This window comes from Galeopterus variegatus, unplaced genomic scaffold (assembly GCF_000696425.1).
Source record: "Galeopterus variegatus unplaced genomic scaffold, G_variegatus-3.0.2 Scaffold948, whole genome shotgun sequence".
NCBI classification, from domain to species: domain Eukaryota; kingdom Metazoa; phylum Chordata; class Mammalia; order Dermoptera; family Cynocephalidae; genus Galeopterus; species Galeopterus variegatus.
Genome location: NW_007727059.1, coordinates 96,626 through 115,221, shown reverse-complemented (window position 1 = coordinate 115,221; position 18,596 = coordinate 96,626). Strand labels below are relative to the sequence as shown.

Genomic DNA, 18,596 nt, shown 5'->3' with positions numbered 1-18,596 from the left:
TGCATATACCATTTTAAGGTTTTAAGTTGTGAGAAGCGTATTATGCACAATCCATATTTGTAGTAGTTTTATGTTCACTGTTTGGTGAAACTTCAACTTGTAAAGTCTGAAGAATTTGACTCTTTCCATACACACCCATGGCTCTATATTAGGTAACTTTACATAATAACGACTTGATATTTTATAGGACTTATAAAGTAAAAAATCTAGGGCTGGCCCGGTGGCGCACTGGATGAGTGCGCCGCTTGGGAAGCGCGGCGGCGCTCCCGCCCGAGGGTTCGGATCCCACATACAGACCGGTTCCCGCTCACTGGCTGAGCGAGGCGCGGGAGCAACACCGAGGGTTGTGGTCCCGTTGCCGGTCCCCAGTCCGGTCCGGGGGCAACACTGAAGGTTGCGATCCGTTGCCAGACACGGAAAAAGACAAAAAAAAAAAAAAAAAATCTATGTTTGCTCACAATCCTTTCAGAACTGATACTTTTAAAATAGACTAATCAGACCACATCTTAAAAGCAAAAACAAGATAACTATGTTTTGAAAGCAAATACAGAATTCAGATTTTCTTTATATCCATGATAATTAAATTCTTGAAAAGGGGCCGGCCCGGTGGCGCACTGCTACAGTGCGCCGCTTGGGAGTGCGGTGGCGCTCCCGCGAAGAGTTCAGATCCCACATACAGACCGGTTCCCGCTCACTGGCTGAGCGAGGTGCGGGCGCAGCGCCGCGGGTTGCGATCCCGTTGCCGGTCCCGGTCTGGTGCGGGCGCGACACTGAGGGTTGCGATCCGTTGCCGGACACGAAAAAAGACAAAAAGGAAAAAAAAAAATTCTTGAAAAGTCCTTTGTCATACTTTTGGAATAGTATAAGAAAAAAATCAATATAATCCCTCGCTCAGAATTTAATTTCCAATATAGCAATATAAGCTTCAAGAACATATTTTCTATGAAAGGCAGATGCTCAAAAACTATATTAAATTTTTAAATATTCTAGGCTCAAACGTAGGAGAGATTATCCTTTTAAAGAAGTAAAAATAAGAGCATTGTTATTCCACACGCCGCCCAGAACACAGAAGTGCACTTAAAATGCTTCCATGTATGTTAATGTTATTCTCAGAGCCAGGCTCTACTAATAGGAAAGGGCTTGAAAAAGAGCTTGCTGTTGTTGCAGACAGGTAAGTGCCTCGCATGGGCCACAGGACTCTCCAAGTGATACATATTGAGCCTTGGAGTTAACCTGTGGGCAGCTTCATGTCATGGAAGGCCACATTCACCTGTCGGTAGCCGTCTCCATGGAAGACTGCATGGCATCTATGGCACTTACTCCCACTGGAAACCCACTTTTGTCAGAATTTTATCCTAAAACTAGAATTTTAGTTATTGCTCCTATTATGCTACAGCAGAAAAAAGAAATTCAACTCCGTTTTCTGATGGAAACTCCCAATATCACAAATTCGAGCTGCAGAAGGCTGACATTTTGAAAATAAACAGAGAGCAGTTTTTGGCCCATGTGAGATACCTGTTCCCTTATTTCTTTCATTTTTTCCAACTTCTTGAGTTTTGTAGCATATTCTTGAACTTCTTTTAATCCAATATCTGTGCAGAGACGAACCAAGAAACGCAGACCTAAATTGTGAAAAATATATTTAGGAAAGAATGTAATATACATAGTGTTGAAAGTCCAACAAATCAACCCAGTCTTTTGGGACAAAGGTAGGAATGATGCTCACAGAGAGTGTTTCTTTCTCTCCTGAAAAATAATTACACTTTGCAATCTCTGGACCTGGGAGAAATGACTTCTTTGGAAGGGGGTCTGAAGGGACTCTCTCCACCTGCCCTGTCCTTATGTTGCCAGATCCTAGAAGGAACATGGCACAAGGGCACTGCTGGGAGAGAATTTAAAAGGCAGATGTAACATTTGTTATTGTTCTCATGTAAATTTCATAAGTACATGTAAAGAGTGGTATGGGAGACTAGGCTAAAAAATGTAGACAATCTGTACACGTTATAATAATAATAAAAATTACTAATAAATGTTCTTTTTACTGTCAGTAAATTCATTCTTTTAATATTATTCACACTACATGCAAAGCACTGGGACTGTACAAAAGATGTACTTTACCGTCATTGGGCTTGCAGTTGACATCAAATACATATAAAACAACTACGACAGAGTGGAACTGAACGCCAGTGAACAGCCATCTCGGTGAGGACTAGAGCACTCCCTCTGCCTATGCGCTGTTCCCATCCGTCCCACACTTCCATCCCTGGATTTACTGTGTTCATCATTTTGTTTTATCACTTAAATATATATCACCAAATAACATATTGTTTAGTTTTGCTTGCTATCGGGTCTTATTAAAACGGCATTATTCTTTATGCAGCCTTCTGGAATTTGCTTTTTCAGTCAAGACTGTTTCTAAAATTAGCAAAATTTTAAAAACATGCAGTGAATGCTAAAAACCACAATTATTTTGTTTCTACATTTACAAGAATGGCTTTTGCTATTTATGGTCTAAGTTACTTTGAATATTTTCATTATCACATTTTAAAATAATTTGTTTCTCTCAATACAACAGCAATGCAGGTCATTGTAGAGAACTGGTAAAACAAGTAAAGATACAAAAATAAATAAATAAAAGTTACCCATTACTCCTCCACCCAAAGACAAAACTAAACATTTTTATACCTTTCTATGCTTTTCTGTTACCAACATAATAATCCCTGGTTAAGTTCAAAAAATAGTTTCCGTGCCTGCAAAGTATTTTATGATATGTCATAATTTTATTCATTTTATTAACATTAAAGTTGTTTCAAACATTTGTGTACTTTTCTTATTCCCTTGGGATAAATTATTTAATAGTGGATTCACTGTATCCAAGCACTATGACCATTTTGCGGCTCCTGATACATACTACAAATCTGCCCTCAGAGACAGTGCACTGGTTTCTACTCCAAGTAGAACTCCCATAAGTGAGGAGGAACGTAGCATACTTCTCAGCTCTCCCCTCACCACCTACCACTTAAATTATACTTTATAATTATTTAGATTTAACTTCATGTTAAATGAATTTCTATGCTCACTACTTGTTCTTACATAACATAATTTCCCTTTTTGAGCTCTAAAGTTTAATTCAGCTTTCTAGTGAGCTTCCAAATTAAGCTTAAGTCAACTTTTTGTTTTCCCAAGAAGTGGAGATGAGTATATTTTCTAAGCCCTTACATATCTAAGAACATCTTTCTGTTGCCTTTACATGCAGGGGTAAAGAAGTTTTCGAAACTCTTGAGATACTGTCTCACTACCTTAGGTATTTAGTGTTTGGTGTTTTAGTGTTGCTAATAATTGTCCAGTTTTTCTTCCTTTGCAGATAGCAGATCTTTTTTTTTTTTTTTTCTGTTCTAGAATGTTTTCTTCTACTATGTCTTTGATTTTTGCTTTTATTGCAAATGTTCTGGTTTATTTCTTGGCAACACAAATTCTTACGTTATAACTCTCTTGTCTTCTGTATCTATCAAACTTTCATCTTCTTTAATCTTTGTTCTTTTCTCTGCATTCTTTGAGAACTTATTACTTTTCCAATTACAAACTTGATTTTCTACTCCTTACTGTCTTCAGGTAGATTTTAATTCTGCTACACATTATTATTTTCCCTATAGTCCTTTCTTATGTATCATCCTATTATCTTTTCACTGCAGCCTGTGACTTTCTGCCTCTGAGGCAGGTAGAGGTCATGTGTTCTTTGATCTTACCGAAGGGATCAAATATTTCTATACATTTTCTTCTGGTTCCTGTAATAATTTTTTGAACTCTTCTATTTCTCTGGGTCATAAAAATTGTTTATACTTCCTTGTTAAATACCATTTTTTTCATAGCCTCATGGTGGGTTTTTTCCCCTCTTAGGCCGAAATAAGAGATCTACCCAAACCTTGTAATTTCCTCCTGCATTTTCTCTCTCTCCTTATCTCTCATTATCTACATAAATACCCAAGTTATTCTCTTTCTCCTACTTTTACAATTAACCATTTTGACTCTATTAAATATTTCTCAATACATCTCTCCACATCATCCACCAACACCCTCATCACGTTTTGCCTAACTTCCTGCTGTGCAATTTAGATAGGGGATTTGGACATCTAGCTGTTTCGTATGCAAACTCTCAGCCAAACCTCCTATTTTCAGCACTGGCTGGCACGTCCCCCATTCTCTGATGCCCCCAGTACTGGGGCTCTATGGCATGAGCTGCTTTGCTTCTTGTTGACCTCTCTGCTACCTACCTACCCTGCAGTTTGTTTTCTAATCTACTAAGCAAAAAACTTTCCAAAAATTTAATTAACGCTTTGCTCTTATGGGTTTTATAAAATATCTTTTTTTGTTGTTTGTAGTATGGGAAAACACATATTCAATTTGCTACGGTTTCAGAATAGACTGTATTTTGAAATAGACTCTGAATTCTTTTATCTCTTTGCCCTTACTAATGCTATTCATCTACCTGGCCTTCTCTCCCTGGCAAAAGCCTCCATACCCTTCAAGGCCACTTCAAATGGCACTTCTTCTGTGAGACCTAATTATGGCAATCATCCCCTAATTCTGGCACAGTTAGGAGCTCCTCTGTACTTCCATAGCACTTTGGACACTGACTATTTGTGAGTTGTAGAGGGTAGAAATCAAGACAACATAAATTGCTGCATCCCCAGCACATAGGAAATAGTTGATAAAAATTTGGGGAAACAAATAAATGGATAAAGAAACAGGGAAGTCTTAATACTTTTTAAAAAAATAATTCAACCTAAAAAAAATTATTGATAATAAATATAACAGAAGAACACAAAAATATGTGCTAAACATACTAAAAAGAGCTTATGTACTAATGACCTCCAACTCCTCCCTAGGGCCTCTTTAACATCTTCTCTTGGACATATAAGAGTTGACTCAAACATTACACAACCCAAAACAAAATTTCTGAAACCTGCCCTTACCCAGTTTTCCACCTCTCAGTAAACAGCAACTCCATCCTTACAGCTGCACAGACCTGGATCTGTGGAGCTGTCCCTGGATGCGCGCTCTCTCTCTCTCTCTCTCTCTCTCTCTCAAGTCTCATATTCAAATAGCCAGCAAATTCTGTCACCATTACCTTCCAAACATATTCAGAATCTGACCACCTTTCACCACCTCCGCTGCTATGACTTTAGTCCAAGTTAAGACAGTGATTTCTTATTTAGATATTGCCCACCCCAGTTTATTCTCCATACAGCAGCCAAAGCAATCTTTTGATTTGGACCTCAGGTACAGAAGCTTGACATAATCATACTCTAGTGATCCACTGACAATATGTCAAACCATATTACTCTTCTGCTCAAAATTCTCCAATGGCTCACCAGCTCCCTAAAGATACAATCTGAAGTTCTGACCTAAGGCCTGTGAGGACCTATGGGTTTTGGCCCACCCATGCTGCCACCTCTCTCTGGTCTCAGCTCTTCCCACACTCCCCATCACATGGTCCACTGTGCTCTGACCACACTAACCTCCACATGTTCATGGCTTGCTTCCTTTCAGGTCTCTGCTCAAATGCTGTCTTGTTAGAAAGACCTTCCATGAGCACACTCTCTAAAATACTAGCCTCTCCCATATTCCCTATCTCCTTACCTGTTTTTTCTTTACAGCAGTAACAAATACTCACATACTACATATTTGTTTATTGTCTTTTCCCACTAGAATACAAGCTCCATGACATCAAGGATTTTGGTCTATTTTGTTGTCTGCTACATCTATAGTGCTAGAACAGTGTCTGGAACACAGTCACTCCACAAGAATTTGTAAATAACCAATTAACGTACGACCATTAATGTATGGCAAAAGAGACAGTACTAAATTAATTTAAAATGCCACACATTGGGCCGGCCCAGTGGCGCACAGCTACAGTGCGCCGCTTGGGAGCGCGGCGGCGCTCCCGCTGAGGGTTCGGATCCCACGTACAGACTGGCCGCTCACTGGCTGAGCGAGGTGTGGACGCAACACCAAGGGTTGCAATCCTGTTGCCAGTCCCGGTCCGGTACGGGCGCGACACTGAGGGTTGTGATCCGTTGCCAGTCACGAAAAAAAAAAAAAGACAAAAACGAAAAAAAAAAAAAAGCCACACATTACTATGTAAATTCCTATGTACACATTTTTCTTAATAGTTCATAAGAAGAAGGTGCTTTATATTTTCTGCAAATGGTGCACTACTGTTTCTCTTATCTACCTAACCTCAGAAAGAGTGGCTTAGGAATATTTAATTAAAATAAAAAAATCATTGTTTTTGGCTGAAATTTAGTATATCATCTGTAACTCTAGAGAGCAGGTCAATTTTTGGTGAAGAATATATTTTAAAACTAAATTATCCTGTTGGGTTCGCCAGAATACTACTTGGCTCAAAATGAGACATTCGATGGGTATAAATGTTTTCTCATGGCTACAGCCAAGGTAGACTATTGATTACATTTGTTTTGAAAATTATACAGGCCAAAGTCATCTTGGAAATTCCCTATGGCATAGACAATCATTCATTTAAGTTTTAGAGTGAACCTTAAGTTTTAGGCCTTGCAGAGGTGCTATGGCTACTACAGTGGTTCTCAACCAGTGGCAATTTTGCCCCCAGAGGTCATTTTGTAATGTCTGGAGATGTTTCTGATTTTCCTAACTGGGGGTGGGAAAGCTACTAGCATCTAGTTTATGGAGACCAGGGATGCTGCCAAAGATTTTATAATCCACTGGTCGGCCTCTCCCCCACCACAGAACTACCCAATACTAAATGTCAGAGGTGCCAAGGCTGAGAAACTTTTGCCTAGCAGATGCTGAGCTGCTCCATTTTCACAAAAAGTTATTACTGCTCTCTCATTTAATCTCTCACCAGTTTCCTAGTATGACTGAGATTAAGAATCATATAGAAAACTCTTAAAGAAGAAATAGGAAAAAATAGATGCCTGGGTCTACTGCAAACCTAAATGAGAATCTCTGCAGGCAGGGCTACAAATTAGTACTTTTTAAAAGTTCTACAGGTAATTCCCATGAAGTCTGTTTCCTGACCGGCATTGGGAAACTACTGCTGTAAATGAATGAATCTACTTCTAATCAGCATTAGAGAGCACCTGGCTCCTGCACTACCAGAGATCATAACTGAGCTATCTGCTATTGAGGTTTATCAAAAGCCAAATGGAAAAATATATTAACTAGGAAACATGCAGTACATCTAATTCTTGGATCAGGCTGGACCACTGGAAAGTTTGGCTCAGGAAGGATTTGTTTTTATTGAATTGTAATATGTTGTTTTTATTGTCATTGAGGGACAAAATTAAAAACAGTCTTTTCTTACATGTTATTTTATTTGCTGCAGGAATGTTATTTAAAGAAAGTTTCTACTTTCATCTCTCAATGACTTTATCTATGGTATCTCTTGATGTCTCAACATGAATGAAGAGTTGGAAAAATTTTTCTCCTTCCCAAGGAATAGCTTTTTATTTCCTAATAAAATAGTAAAAATTATACAACTGATTGTTACTTTTCCCCTTCCTTTGGCTTCAGGGCCAAACTTACACTTTAGTGGGAATATGCAGCATATGAATATGGTTATTTTATATTTTTCTTGATTTTGATTTTGCTGTTACTGGTGCAAGTTGCATCAAATCCATTGTGCAACAAGATGGGAAATTAACATTTTCTACAAAGCTTACTTTGCATGACAAATAAGTAACATACCAATGTGTTTTAAAATTGAAACCTTAAAAAATCATTTGCTATCAGTATCAACAAGATTATTAGGGCTCTATTTTCATAAACTCAAAGTGTTTTTCAATTTCAAAAAGTTGTATGCTAAAATGGACAGTTAAAAATGCCTTTCCCATAAAATACCACAGTTGATGAACTTTGAAAAATCAATAAGCCAAATTTATTCTTAAAATTTCATAAAACTTTGAAATATAGACTTGTTTACTATTGAAGAGAATTTGGTGCTATATTTAATTATTTTTATTTATTTATTTTTTGGTGGCTGGCCAGTATGGGGATCTGAACCCTTGACCTTGGTGTTATCAGTACCACACTCTACCAGGTGAGCTAACCGGCCAACCCTTGTGGTATATTTAAATTCGTCAACAATTAAATTCTGTAAAAATGTGTACTAACATAGTCAAATTTTCTGATCCTAGAAAGATATTTAAAAATATATACCACAAATTATAGACTGGTATTTATGTATGCAATTACTGTAGCAAATGTAATTATATATTAGAACACAAAATGTGAGAACCTACATTGTCAAAGTTACAAAAAAACATTAAAAATGTCACTTACATTCGACATTTTCTGGAAATTTTCTGTGAATATCTTTATAAGTATCTAACGCTCTTTGGTAGTTACCTATGAATAAAAAAGAGAAAAATATAACACACTAACAAAGTATAGAAACTAATAGTATTCAGCAAAGTATTAATTTTAGTCCAATATACTGGCACACTTTAATGGTTTAGTAGAAAGCTTTCATACTTGCCACAAGCAAACCATTCTTAATATAATTTCTGGAAGAAAAATGTACAGATAAAATAAATTTGGAAAAGGGTTAGAGCAGAAGTAAATGGGTGATGGTTGAAACTTAGTTTCACTTCCTAAAATAAATTTTTTTTTTTTTGTCTTTTGTCTTTTTGTTCCGTGTCCGGCAATGGATCGCAACCCTCAGTGTTGCCCCCGTACCGGACCAGGGACCGGCAACGGGATTGCAAACCTCGGTGTTGCTCCCACGCCTCGCTCAGCCAGTGAGCGGGAGCCGGTCTGTATGTGGGATCCGAACCCTCGGGCGGCAGCGCTGCCGCGCCTCCTAAGCGGCGCACTATCCAGTGCGCCACTGGGCCGGCCCTAAAATAAATATTTTAATGGCAAAAGTTAAGATCCATTCAATTTCCTAAAAATAATTATTCCAGATGAACAACTGACAAATTCAAAAATAATTTAAGTGGGATACTAACACTAATTTCAATGTCATCCATTTAGTTGGAAGTGATGAAAAATAACTTTTTAATGTTTTTTTTTTTTCCTTTTTGTGACCGGCTGCACTGCGCTTAGCCAGTGAGCGCATCGCACCAGCCATCCCTATATAGGATCCGAACCTGCAGTGGGAGCACTGCTGCACTCCCAGCGTGGCAGCGCTCCCAGCACTGCACTCTCCCGAGTGCGCCACGGGCTCGGCCCATTTTTTTTTTTTTTTTTTTTTAAACATTAAAAAGTTTATAGAAAGCAACTTGTTTTGTACAAAATTTAGCTTCATGTAGCAGCAAAGAATAGGAAAAATGAGTTTGGGTTAAAGATCTTTGCTAAAATCTCAGCAAACAAGTTATGACTCTCTTTGGGCCTCACTGTACAAGAGGGATGACTATTCTAATCCATCAAAGAGTTGTGAAATAGAAATAGGAAGCACCTAGCACACAGCAGGTTCTCATAAACACTAGCTGCTGCTTCTGACCTGCACTCAATTACTCAAGCAGGTTATGTCTTTAAACCATTCAGAATAGCTCATATGAATATACACATTATATATGACTGATGTTGAAATGAACACAGGCTACTGAGAAGTCACATTGTTATAAATAAGAGACATGTAGTCATGTTGCATATCCCATCGGAATTACAGTAATGTTAAAGATCAACCCTTTAAATGATTTGAGGACTACACTGAGTACGTATTGAAACATTTCTGATGCCGTTCCGAAGGCGCTCACAGAGATAAAGAAGGAAACCTCCCACAAAACTGGGTGAGAACACACTGCCAACATCTTCTGTGCTTCCCTTAGACTAAAGAATTTCTTTCTCCGAGTAATATTTATGGTCTGTAAGAGGGATTATAAATTTGTTAAGATTTATCGACCAGCTTAATCTCTGATATTTTAAGCATATCATTTACTTCATAGTTAATCTAAAACTATTAGCATCTAAAACTATTAGGATAGATCCTTCAGGATAAGTGTCACCAACAGAACATAACAAAAGCAGGAATAAAAAACACAAACCAAGATATCTAGTGATCTTTGGTATAAGAAGATACATAGTCCCAGTTGTTCGAGTTCTGAACTTTTCTCAGACTTTTCAAGTTTCATAAATTTTGCTGAGTACATAGGACATTTAGAATCAAGTGAGTAGAAAATGTAAATATAAATTAATGTATGCAGAATGTTTTTCTATTTTTCTCTACGGCTAAGTAGTGGAAATGATCACATGTTAACTTTGAGGAAAAAATGAATCTTCTTTTAAGAGGGGAATTGGATACGTGATTAATAACCACTTTGAAAGCATAACTTCTGTATGTAGTAATTATTATGTTTTTCCTACAATGCTTCAAATATGTGTAGTTAGCAAAAGTGTTTTAATAAACAAATATGCAACTGGAACACATTATATGCATAAATACCTAAAAGAAGGACAGAAATGAAATAAAAAACATAAAAGGAAAGCATTTACCACTTCTTCTGAAACAACTAGCAACCATCAGCTGCCATTTCACTTGTGTGGGCCTATAATAGAAATAAATAAGATGAAATTAAAGTTGAGATAAAAATAATCTATGATGTTCAAATGGTTTTATAAAGCTGTATATCTGTACTATCTTTCAATTATTTTTGACCTTTTGTTAGATCATTTTTATTACTGACAATAGCAGATGTATAATTTCCTTCATTATTGCCTGTCATTTATTTTAGGACACTTAAACTAAGAGTCCTTCAAAGTTCGTCTAGTTTGTGCTTTTATTCAGATATTCTTATGAGAACCACTTAACCTGTTTGATTAAAAAAACACTGCATCCTATTTTAAACATAATCATTACTTTTGCCATAATTTTTAATCATAATACTTAGGCTTACAAATTTTGTACCCAAGGCAATTTTTGATCTTGTGTTTGAACAGACTTAACTAAAGAATAAAAAAGAATACTATTCATCCCTTTTTTCCCCTTAAAAAGAAATCAAATTCTTTTCTAAAATAAACAACAATAGCCAGGATTTCTAAAGACAACTATTAAAAATATCTAAGAATAGCAAGATTTGAAGAAACAAATACCTAGAGAACAATTTAATGCTCATCTCACTTTCTTGAATCCTCCTTCCCTGTACATGATGGCTTCAAAGACAGCCTCAGTTCCTACTTAATTTGATGACAAACCTACCAGCTTTGGGTCAGATGGAACTGGGTTTAAATCACAGCCCTGCTACTTTGCAAAGTACTTAACTTCAAATCCATCGCCTACACAGCCACCCACTGTGATCTAAATAAAATACATCTTTAACCATATTACTTCCCTCCTTAAAATCTGTCTCTTCCCCTCCACCTACATGCTAAGTCAAAGACTCTGACCCAGTTTATCTGCTTTTTAATCCTTTTTTGCCTTTCTAACTCATTGTCCACCATGCCTCGCCTAACATTTCATGCTACAGAAAATCCAAACAGAAGCATGGGCTTCCCTGTGTGCACCACATTTGCTGGACTCCCGGCTTTTGTGCACACCATCCTCTGCGCCAGGCTGGATTAGACAGCTCTATGAACGCCCCTCAGACCCTAACGTCCTTAGCACTGCACTTACCACAGGGCCTTACTGTGTATGTTTCTGAATACCAACATTACCCTCTGTCCTCTATAAAGGTAACTACTATCCTGACTTCTCACAAAGTCAATTCGGCCTGTTTTTGAATTTCACGTGAATGAAATCATAGAGTATCTATCCTTTTTTTTGACAGCTGAATTAAGATATAATTCACATACTAAACAATCCACCCATTTGAAGTAAACGATACAATAGTTTTTAGTGTATTAATGTTAAAAACTCATGATAAAATATAAGCATAAAATTTGCCTTTTAACCATTTTTAAGGTGTATAATTCAGAGGCATTAACTACATTCACAATGTTGTGCAATGATCACCACGATTTATTCCCAAAACATTTTTATGACACCAAACAGAAATCCTGAGACCATTAAGCAGTAACTATTCATGCCCCTCCCTCCAGTCCCTGGTACCCTCTAATTTACTTTCTGTCTCTATGAATTTGCCCATTTTAGGCACTTCATGTAAGTGGAATTATACAATATTTGTTCTTTTCTGTCTGGCTTCTTTCACTTATCATGTCTTCAAGGTCCTTCCATGTTGCAGCTCATATTAGAACTTCCCTCCTTTTTATGACAGAATAATATTCCATTGCATTTGTGTACCACATTTTGTTTATTCATTCATTGTTGATGAAAAGTTGGGTTATTTTCATCTTTTGGCTACTGTGAATGCTGCTGCTAACAACATGCACACACAAGTATGAGTCTCAGCTTTCAATTCCCTTGGGTATATACGTAGGAATAAAATTGCTGGGTCATATGGCAATTCTAAGTTTAGATTTTTTGAGGAACCACCAAACTGTATCCCATGAAACACCATTTCATATACCAACCCACAACACGCAAAGGTTCCAATTTCTCCACAACCTCACCAACACTTATTTTCTTTTTTTTTTGACAGCATTCATCCTAAAAGATGGAACGTTATATCTCGTTGTGGTTTTGATTTGCATTTCCCCATGACTAATGACATGCTTATTGGCCATTTATATACCTTCTTTGGAGAAATGTCTATTCACATCCTTTGTTGAGCTGTAGGATTTCTAAAATATATTTTGCACATTAACCTATTAACAGATGTATAATTTGTAAATATTTTCCCCACTCTGTGGGTTGTTTTTCACTTTGTTCATTGTTTCCCTTGCTAAGCAGAAATTTTTCAGGCTGATGAAGTCTAATTTATCTATTTCTTTTATTTGTTGTGCTTTTGGTGTCATATCCAAGAAATCATTGCCAAATCCAATGTCATGAAGATTTTCTCATATGCTTTCTTATAAGAGTTTTATAGTCTTAGGTCTTACATAGGTCTTTAATCCATCTCAGTTCATTTTTGTATATGATGTAAGATAAGGGTCTAACTTCATTCTTTTACATATGGATATCCAGTTTTCAACACATTTTTTGTTGAAAAGACTACCCTTTTGCCATTGAATAGTCTTGGCACTTTTGTTGAAAATCAGTTTATCGTGTATGTAAAGGTTTATTTCTGGGTTCTAGATTCTATTCTGTTGGTCTGTCTGTCTGTCCTTCTGACAGTATGACACTGTTTAGATTACTGTAGCACTGAAGCAGATTTTGAAATCAAGAGTGCAAGTCCTCCAACTTCGTTTTTTCCAAATTGTTTTGGCTATTTAGGGTCCCTTGAGATTACATGTGAATATTAGGGTGGGTTTTTCTCTTTCTGCAAAAAAGGACATTAGGATTTTGATAGGGATTGCATTGAATCTATACATCACTTTGAGTAGTATTGTCATCTTGATGATACTAAGTCTTCCAATCCATGCACATGGGTATCTTTTCATTTTTAGGCTTTAATTTATTTCAACGTTTTATAATTTTCAGTGTATGTCTCTTGCATCCATGGACAAATTAATTCCTAGTTATTTTTTTCTTTTGTATGCTATTGTAAATGAAACTGTTTTCTTCAATTTCCCTTTCAGATTGTTCATTCCAAGTGTATAACATACAATTGATTTTTGTGTGCTGATTTTATATCCTGCAAATTCAGTGATATCATTTATTGAATCTAAAATTTTTTGTGTGGATTCCTTAGGAATTTCTACATATAAGATCATGTCATCTGTAAACAGATAATTTTACTTCATCCTTTCCAATTTGGATGCCTTTTATTTCTTTTTCTTGCCCAACTACTCTGGCTAAAATTTCCAGTACTATGTTAACTAGAAGCAGTGGAAGGCGGCATCCTTGTCTTGTTCTTGATCTTCAAGGAGAAAAGCTTTCAGTTTTTTTTACCACTGACTATTCTATTAGCTATGGGTTTCCATATATGGCCTTTACCGTGTTGAGGAACTTTCCTTTTATTCCTAGTGTATCATGAAAAGGAGATGAATTTTGTCAAATGCTTTTTTTGCATGAATTGAGATGATCAAGTGTTTTTTCCCTTCATTCTATTAATGGGGCATATTACATCAGTCTTCATATGTTGAATTATCTTTGCATTCCCATTTGGGAATGATGTGTAACCTTTTTAATATGTGGCTACATTTGGTTTGCTAGTATTTTGTTGAGTATTTTTACATTGATATTCATAAGGGATATTGGTCTGTAATTCTCTCTTTTTTTTTGTCCTTTTTGAGACCGGCCGCACCACGCTCAGCCAGTGAGCGCTGTGAGCGCACCGGACATCCCTATATAGGATCCGAACCCGCGGCGGGAGCGCTACTGCGCTCCCAGCGCCACACTCTCCAGAGTGTGCCACAGGCTCGGCCCTGTAATTCTCTTTTCTTGTAGTGTCTTTGTTATGTCTTTGGTGTAAGGATAATACTAGCCTCATACAATGAGTTAGGAAGCATTACCTCCTCTTTAATTGTTTGGAAGAGTGTGGAAGAACTGGTGTAAATTCTTGGAACGTTTCATAGAATTCACTAGTGAAGGCATGTCATCCAGAGCTTTCCTTTGTTGGAATATTTCTGATTACTGGCTGAATCTCCTTACTGGTTATAGATCTATTCAGATCTCCTATTTCTTCTTCTTTTCTGTTTTTTTCTTTTTTGATGGCTGACCCATTTGGGGATCTGAACCCTTAATCCTGGTGTTATAACACCACACTCTAACCAACTGAGCTAACTGGCCAGCACTCTGTTTCTTCTTGAATAATGTGTGGTAGATTGTGTTCCTAGGAATTCGTCCAATTTATCCAGGTTAACTGCTTTGTTGGTGTAAAACTCTTCATAATTTTTCTTATAATTCCTTTTATTTCTGCAAAATTAGCAGTAACGCCTCCACTTGCATTTCTGATTTTAGTAATTTGAGTCTTCTCTCTCTTTTCCCTTTTGTTCATCTGGCTAAAGATTTGTCAATTTTGCTGATCTTTTCAAATAATCAACTTTTAGTTTCATTGATTGTGTCTATTGTTTTTCTATTCTCTTTTTATCTTTGCTCTAATCTTTTTTTATTTCCTTCCCTCTGCTAGCTTTGGGTTTAATTTGCTCTTCATGATTTGAGATCTTTCTTCTTCTTTAATGTACTCATGACTATAAGTTTCCCTCTTAAGACTTTTTGTTGCATCCCATAAGTTTTGGTATGTTGTGTTTCCTTTTCATTTGTCTCTGGTGTTTTCTAATTTCCCTGATTAATTCATAATTGATCCATTGGTTAAGACTGTGTTATTTAATTTCCACATGCTTGTGAATTTTCCAGTTTTCCTTCTGTTATTGATTTCTAGTTTCATTCTATTGTGATGGAGAAAGATATCTTGTATGATTTCAATCTTTTCAATTTATTAAGATTAGTTTTGTGGCCTAACATTTGGTTTATCCCAGAGAGTGCTCCACGTGCCTTGAGTAGAATGTGTATTCTCACGTTGTTAGGTTGAGTGTTTTGTATGTGACTGCTAGATCTCCTTGATTTGTAGTGCTGCTTAAGTTCTCTGTTTCCTTATTGATCTTCTGTCTGGGCTTCTGTCCATTACTGCAAGTGGAGTGCTGAAGTCTCAAACTATTACTGTAGAGCTGTCTATTTCTTCCTTGAATTCTGTCAATATTTTGAAGCTCCTTTGTTAGGTTTTTATATGCTTATAAGTGGTACACATTCTTGCAGTAATGAACTTTTTATCAACATATAATGTCCTTCTTTGTCTCTTGTAAACTTTTGCGATTTAAAATCTATTTTGTCTGATATTAATATAGTCACGTGGTTCTCTTTTGGTTACTATTTGCTTGGAATATCTTTTTCCATCCCTTGACTTTCAACCTCTTTGTGTCCTTATATGATATCTAAAGTGACTCTCTTGTAGACAGCATATAGATGGATCCTGATTTTCTTATTCAATTTGCCAATCTGTCTTTTAGCAGGAGAGTTTAATACATTTACATTTAATGTAATTACTCATAAAGAAGAATTTGCTTCTACTATTTAACTATTTGTTTTCTGGGTATCTTATATGTGTTTTGTTCCTTGATTCTTCCATTACTGCCTTTTTTTGGTATTTAGTTAATTTCTTTTTTCTTTTTTTTTGTGACCGGTAAGGGGATCGCAACCCTTGGCTTGGTGTCGCCCACACCGCGCTCAGCCAGTGAGCACGCCAGCCATCCCTATATAGGATCCGAGCCTGCAGCAGAAGCGCTGCTGCGCTCCCAGCGCCGCACCCTCCTGAGTGAGCCATGGGGTCAGCCCTTAGTTAATTTTTTTTTAGTGTACTATTTTGATTCCCTTATTTTCTTTCATGTATATTCTTAGTTACTTTCTTAATGGTTACCTTAAGATTACAATTAACATCTTAAACTTATAACAATCTAATTTGAACAATACCAGCTTAGTTTTAATTGTATAAAAATATCCTATTTCTTATATGAGGGTACTTCAAAAAGTTAATGGAAAACTAGATTAAAAAGATAATACAGGGCTGAACCCGTGGCTCACTCAGGAGAGTGTGGCACTGGGAGCACAACGGCGCTGGGAGCGCTGAGGCTGCGGGTTCGGATCCTATATAGGGATGGCCGGTGCGCTCACTGGCTGAGCGCGGTGTGGGAGACACCAAGCCAAGGGTTGCGATCCCCTTACCGGTCACAACAACAACAACAACAAAAAGATAATACAAATCTTTCCATGAACTTTTTGAAGTACTCATACATCTCCATCCTTCTCCATTTATATTATCATCAAAGATTACATCTTTACACAATGTATGCCCACTAACATAGATTTATAATTATTGTTTTATTCACTTACATTTTAAATTGTATAAGAAAAAGAAAGTAGTTACAAACCAAACCAAAAGAACAACAAAACTGGCTTTTATATTTATCTATAAAGTTGCCTTTACTAGTATTCATTAATTTTTTCTTTTCTATTCAAGTTATTATATAATGTCCTTACATTTCAGCCTAAAAGACACCCTTTAGAATTTCTTATGGGGTAGGTCAACTGGAAATAAACTCCTCAGCTTTTGTTTATCTGGAAGTATCTTGATTTTTTCTTCATTCTTGAAGGATACCTTTGCAAGATACAAAATTCTTGGTTGATGGTTTTTGTTGTTTTTAAATTTCGGGACTTTAAATATATCACCCCACTGTCTTCTGGCCTCCAAGGTTTCTGCTGAGAAATCTACCAATAATCTTATTGAGGATACTCGTACTTAGTGAGTCACTATTTTCTTGCTGCTTTCAAGAATCTTTCTTTGAAAGAGTACATCCAGGGTCCTAGGTGGAGTTAAGGGCAGCCTCCTCTGCCCAGAAGCAGGTAAGGAGCCAACCCAGGGTCCTAGGCAAGAGTGAGGGCAGCTCTCTCCTCCCAGAAACAGGCAAGGAGCACACTCAGGGTCCTAGGCAGGAGTTGAGAGCAGCCCCCTCCACCCAGAAGCAGGCAAGGAGCATGTCCAGGGTTTGAGGCAGGAGCCGAGGGCAGCATCCCCCGCCTAGCATCAGGTAACAAAGCACATTGAAAACACTGCTTCCATCTGGGCGGCCCACTACAGCCACTGCCACAGCCATGGCTGCCACAAAAGTGGCTTGATAACACAGCAGTAGCCATAGCAACCATGCAGGTAGCCCATCAGACACTAGACTTCATTTACACAAGGAGAGTCACCAGCAGAGACCAGAAAAAGAAGAGGATGTCTCTCTCCTCAAAGCCTACTCCAGTGTAACAGAAGAAGCAACTGCTCTACCAGATGACCATATAGCAAGACAGACATAGTAGAAATAGGAAAATCAAAGAAAATATGACACCACCAAAAGAAAACAATTGATTCTCAAATACTAGACACTTTAGAGCAGGAAACACTTGCAATGATTTAAAAGGAATTCCAAGCAACAATCTTAAGGAAACTCACTGAGATATATGAGAAGACTCAGTTAGACAACATAATGAAATGAGAAAAAAAATCCAGGATATGAAGGAGGAAATTCACAGAGAGATTAATACCTTAAAAAAATGTAGTAAAACTCATGGAACTGAAAGATTGACTCAACGAAATAAAACGGACAACCAAGAGCTTAAGCAGCAAACTAGAACAACCAGAAGAAAGAATTTCTGATCTTGAAGACAGTCTTATCAAAATAACTCAGGCAAACAAAAAAAGGAGAAAATAATTTGAAAAATGAAGAAAATCTAAGAGAACTAGCAGACAACCTTAAATGCACAAACATTCAACTCATAGGTTTTCCAGATGAGGAGGAGAAAGGAAAAGGTATGGAAAATGTATTCAACAAAATAACAACAGAAAACTTCCCAGGTATAGGGAGAGACATGAACCTTCAGGTCCAGGAGGTTCAAAGATCCCCAAACAGATTCAACCCAAAAAGATCCTCTCCAAGACACAATATAGTCAAACTGGCAAAGCGAATAGACAAAGAGAGAATCCAAAAAGAAGCAAGAAAAAAACATCAAGTCACCCATAGGGAAGCCCTTATCAAACTAATAGCAGACTTCTCAACAGAAACTCTACAGGCCAGAAGAAAATGGGATGATATATTCAAAATGCTAAAAAAAAAAAAAAAAAAAAAAAAAAAAAAACAAC

General features: G+C 37.0%; 1 protein-coding gene across 1 annotated transcript in view; it reads right to left on the bottom strand.

Moving 5' to 3' along the window:
* The window catches only part of IFT88 (intraflagellar transport 88), a gene marked incomplete at its 5' end in the record, with an annotated part of 115,937 nt that overhangs the window by 24,903 nt on the left and 72,438 nt on the right, over positions 1-18,596 (bottom strand). Inside the window, 3 exons of the mRNA XM_008573663.1 lie at positions 1,516-1,622; positions 8,323-8,388; positions 10,477-10,529. Of these exons, the coding sequence (XP_008571885.1) occupies positions 1,516-1,622; positions 8,323-8,388; positions 10,477-10,529 (226 nt within the window). The remainder of the gene's footprint in view (positions 1-1,515; positions 1,623-8,322; positions 8,389-10,476; positions 10,530-18,596) is intronic.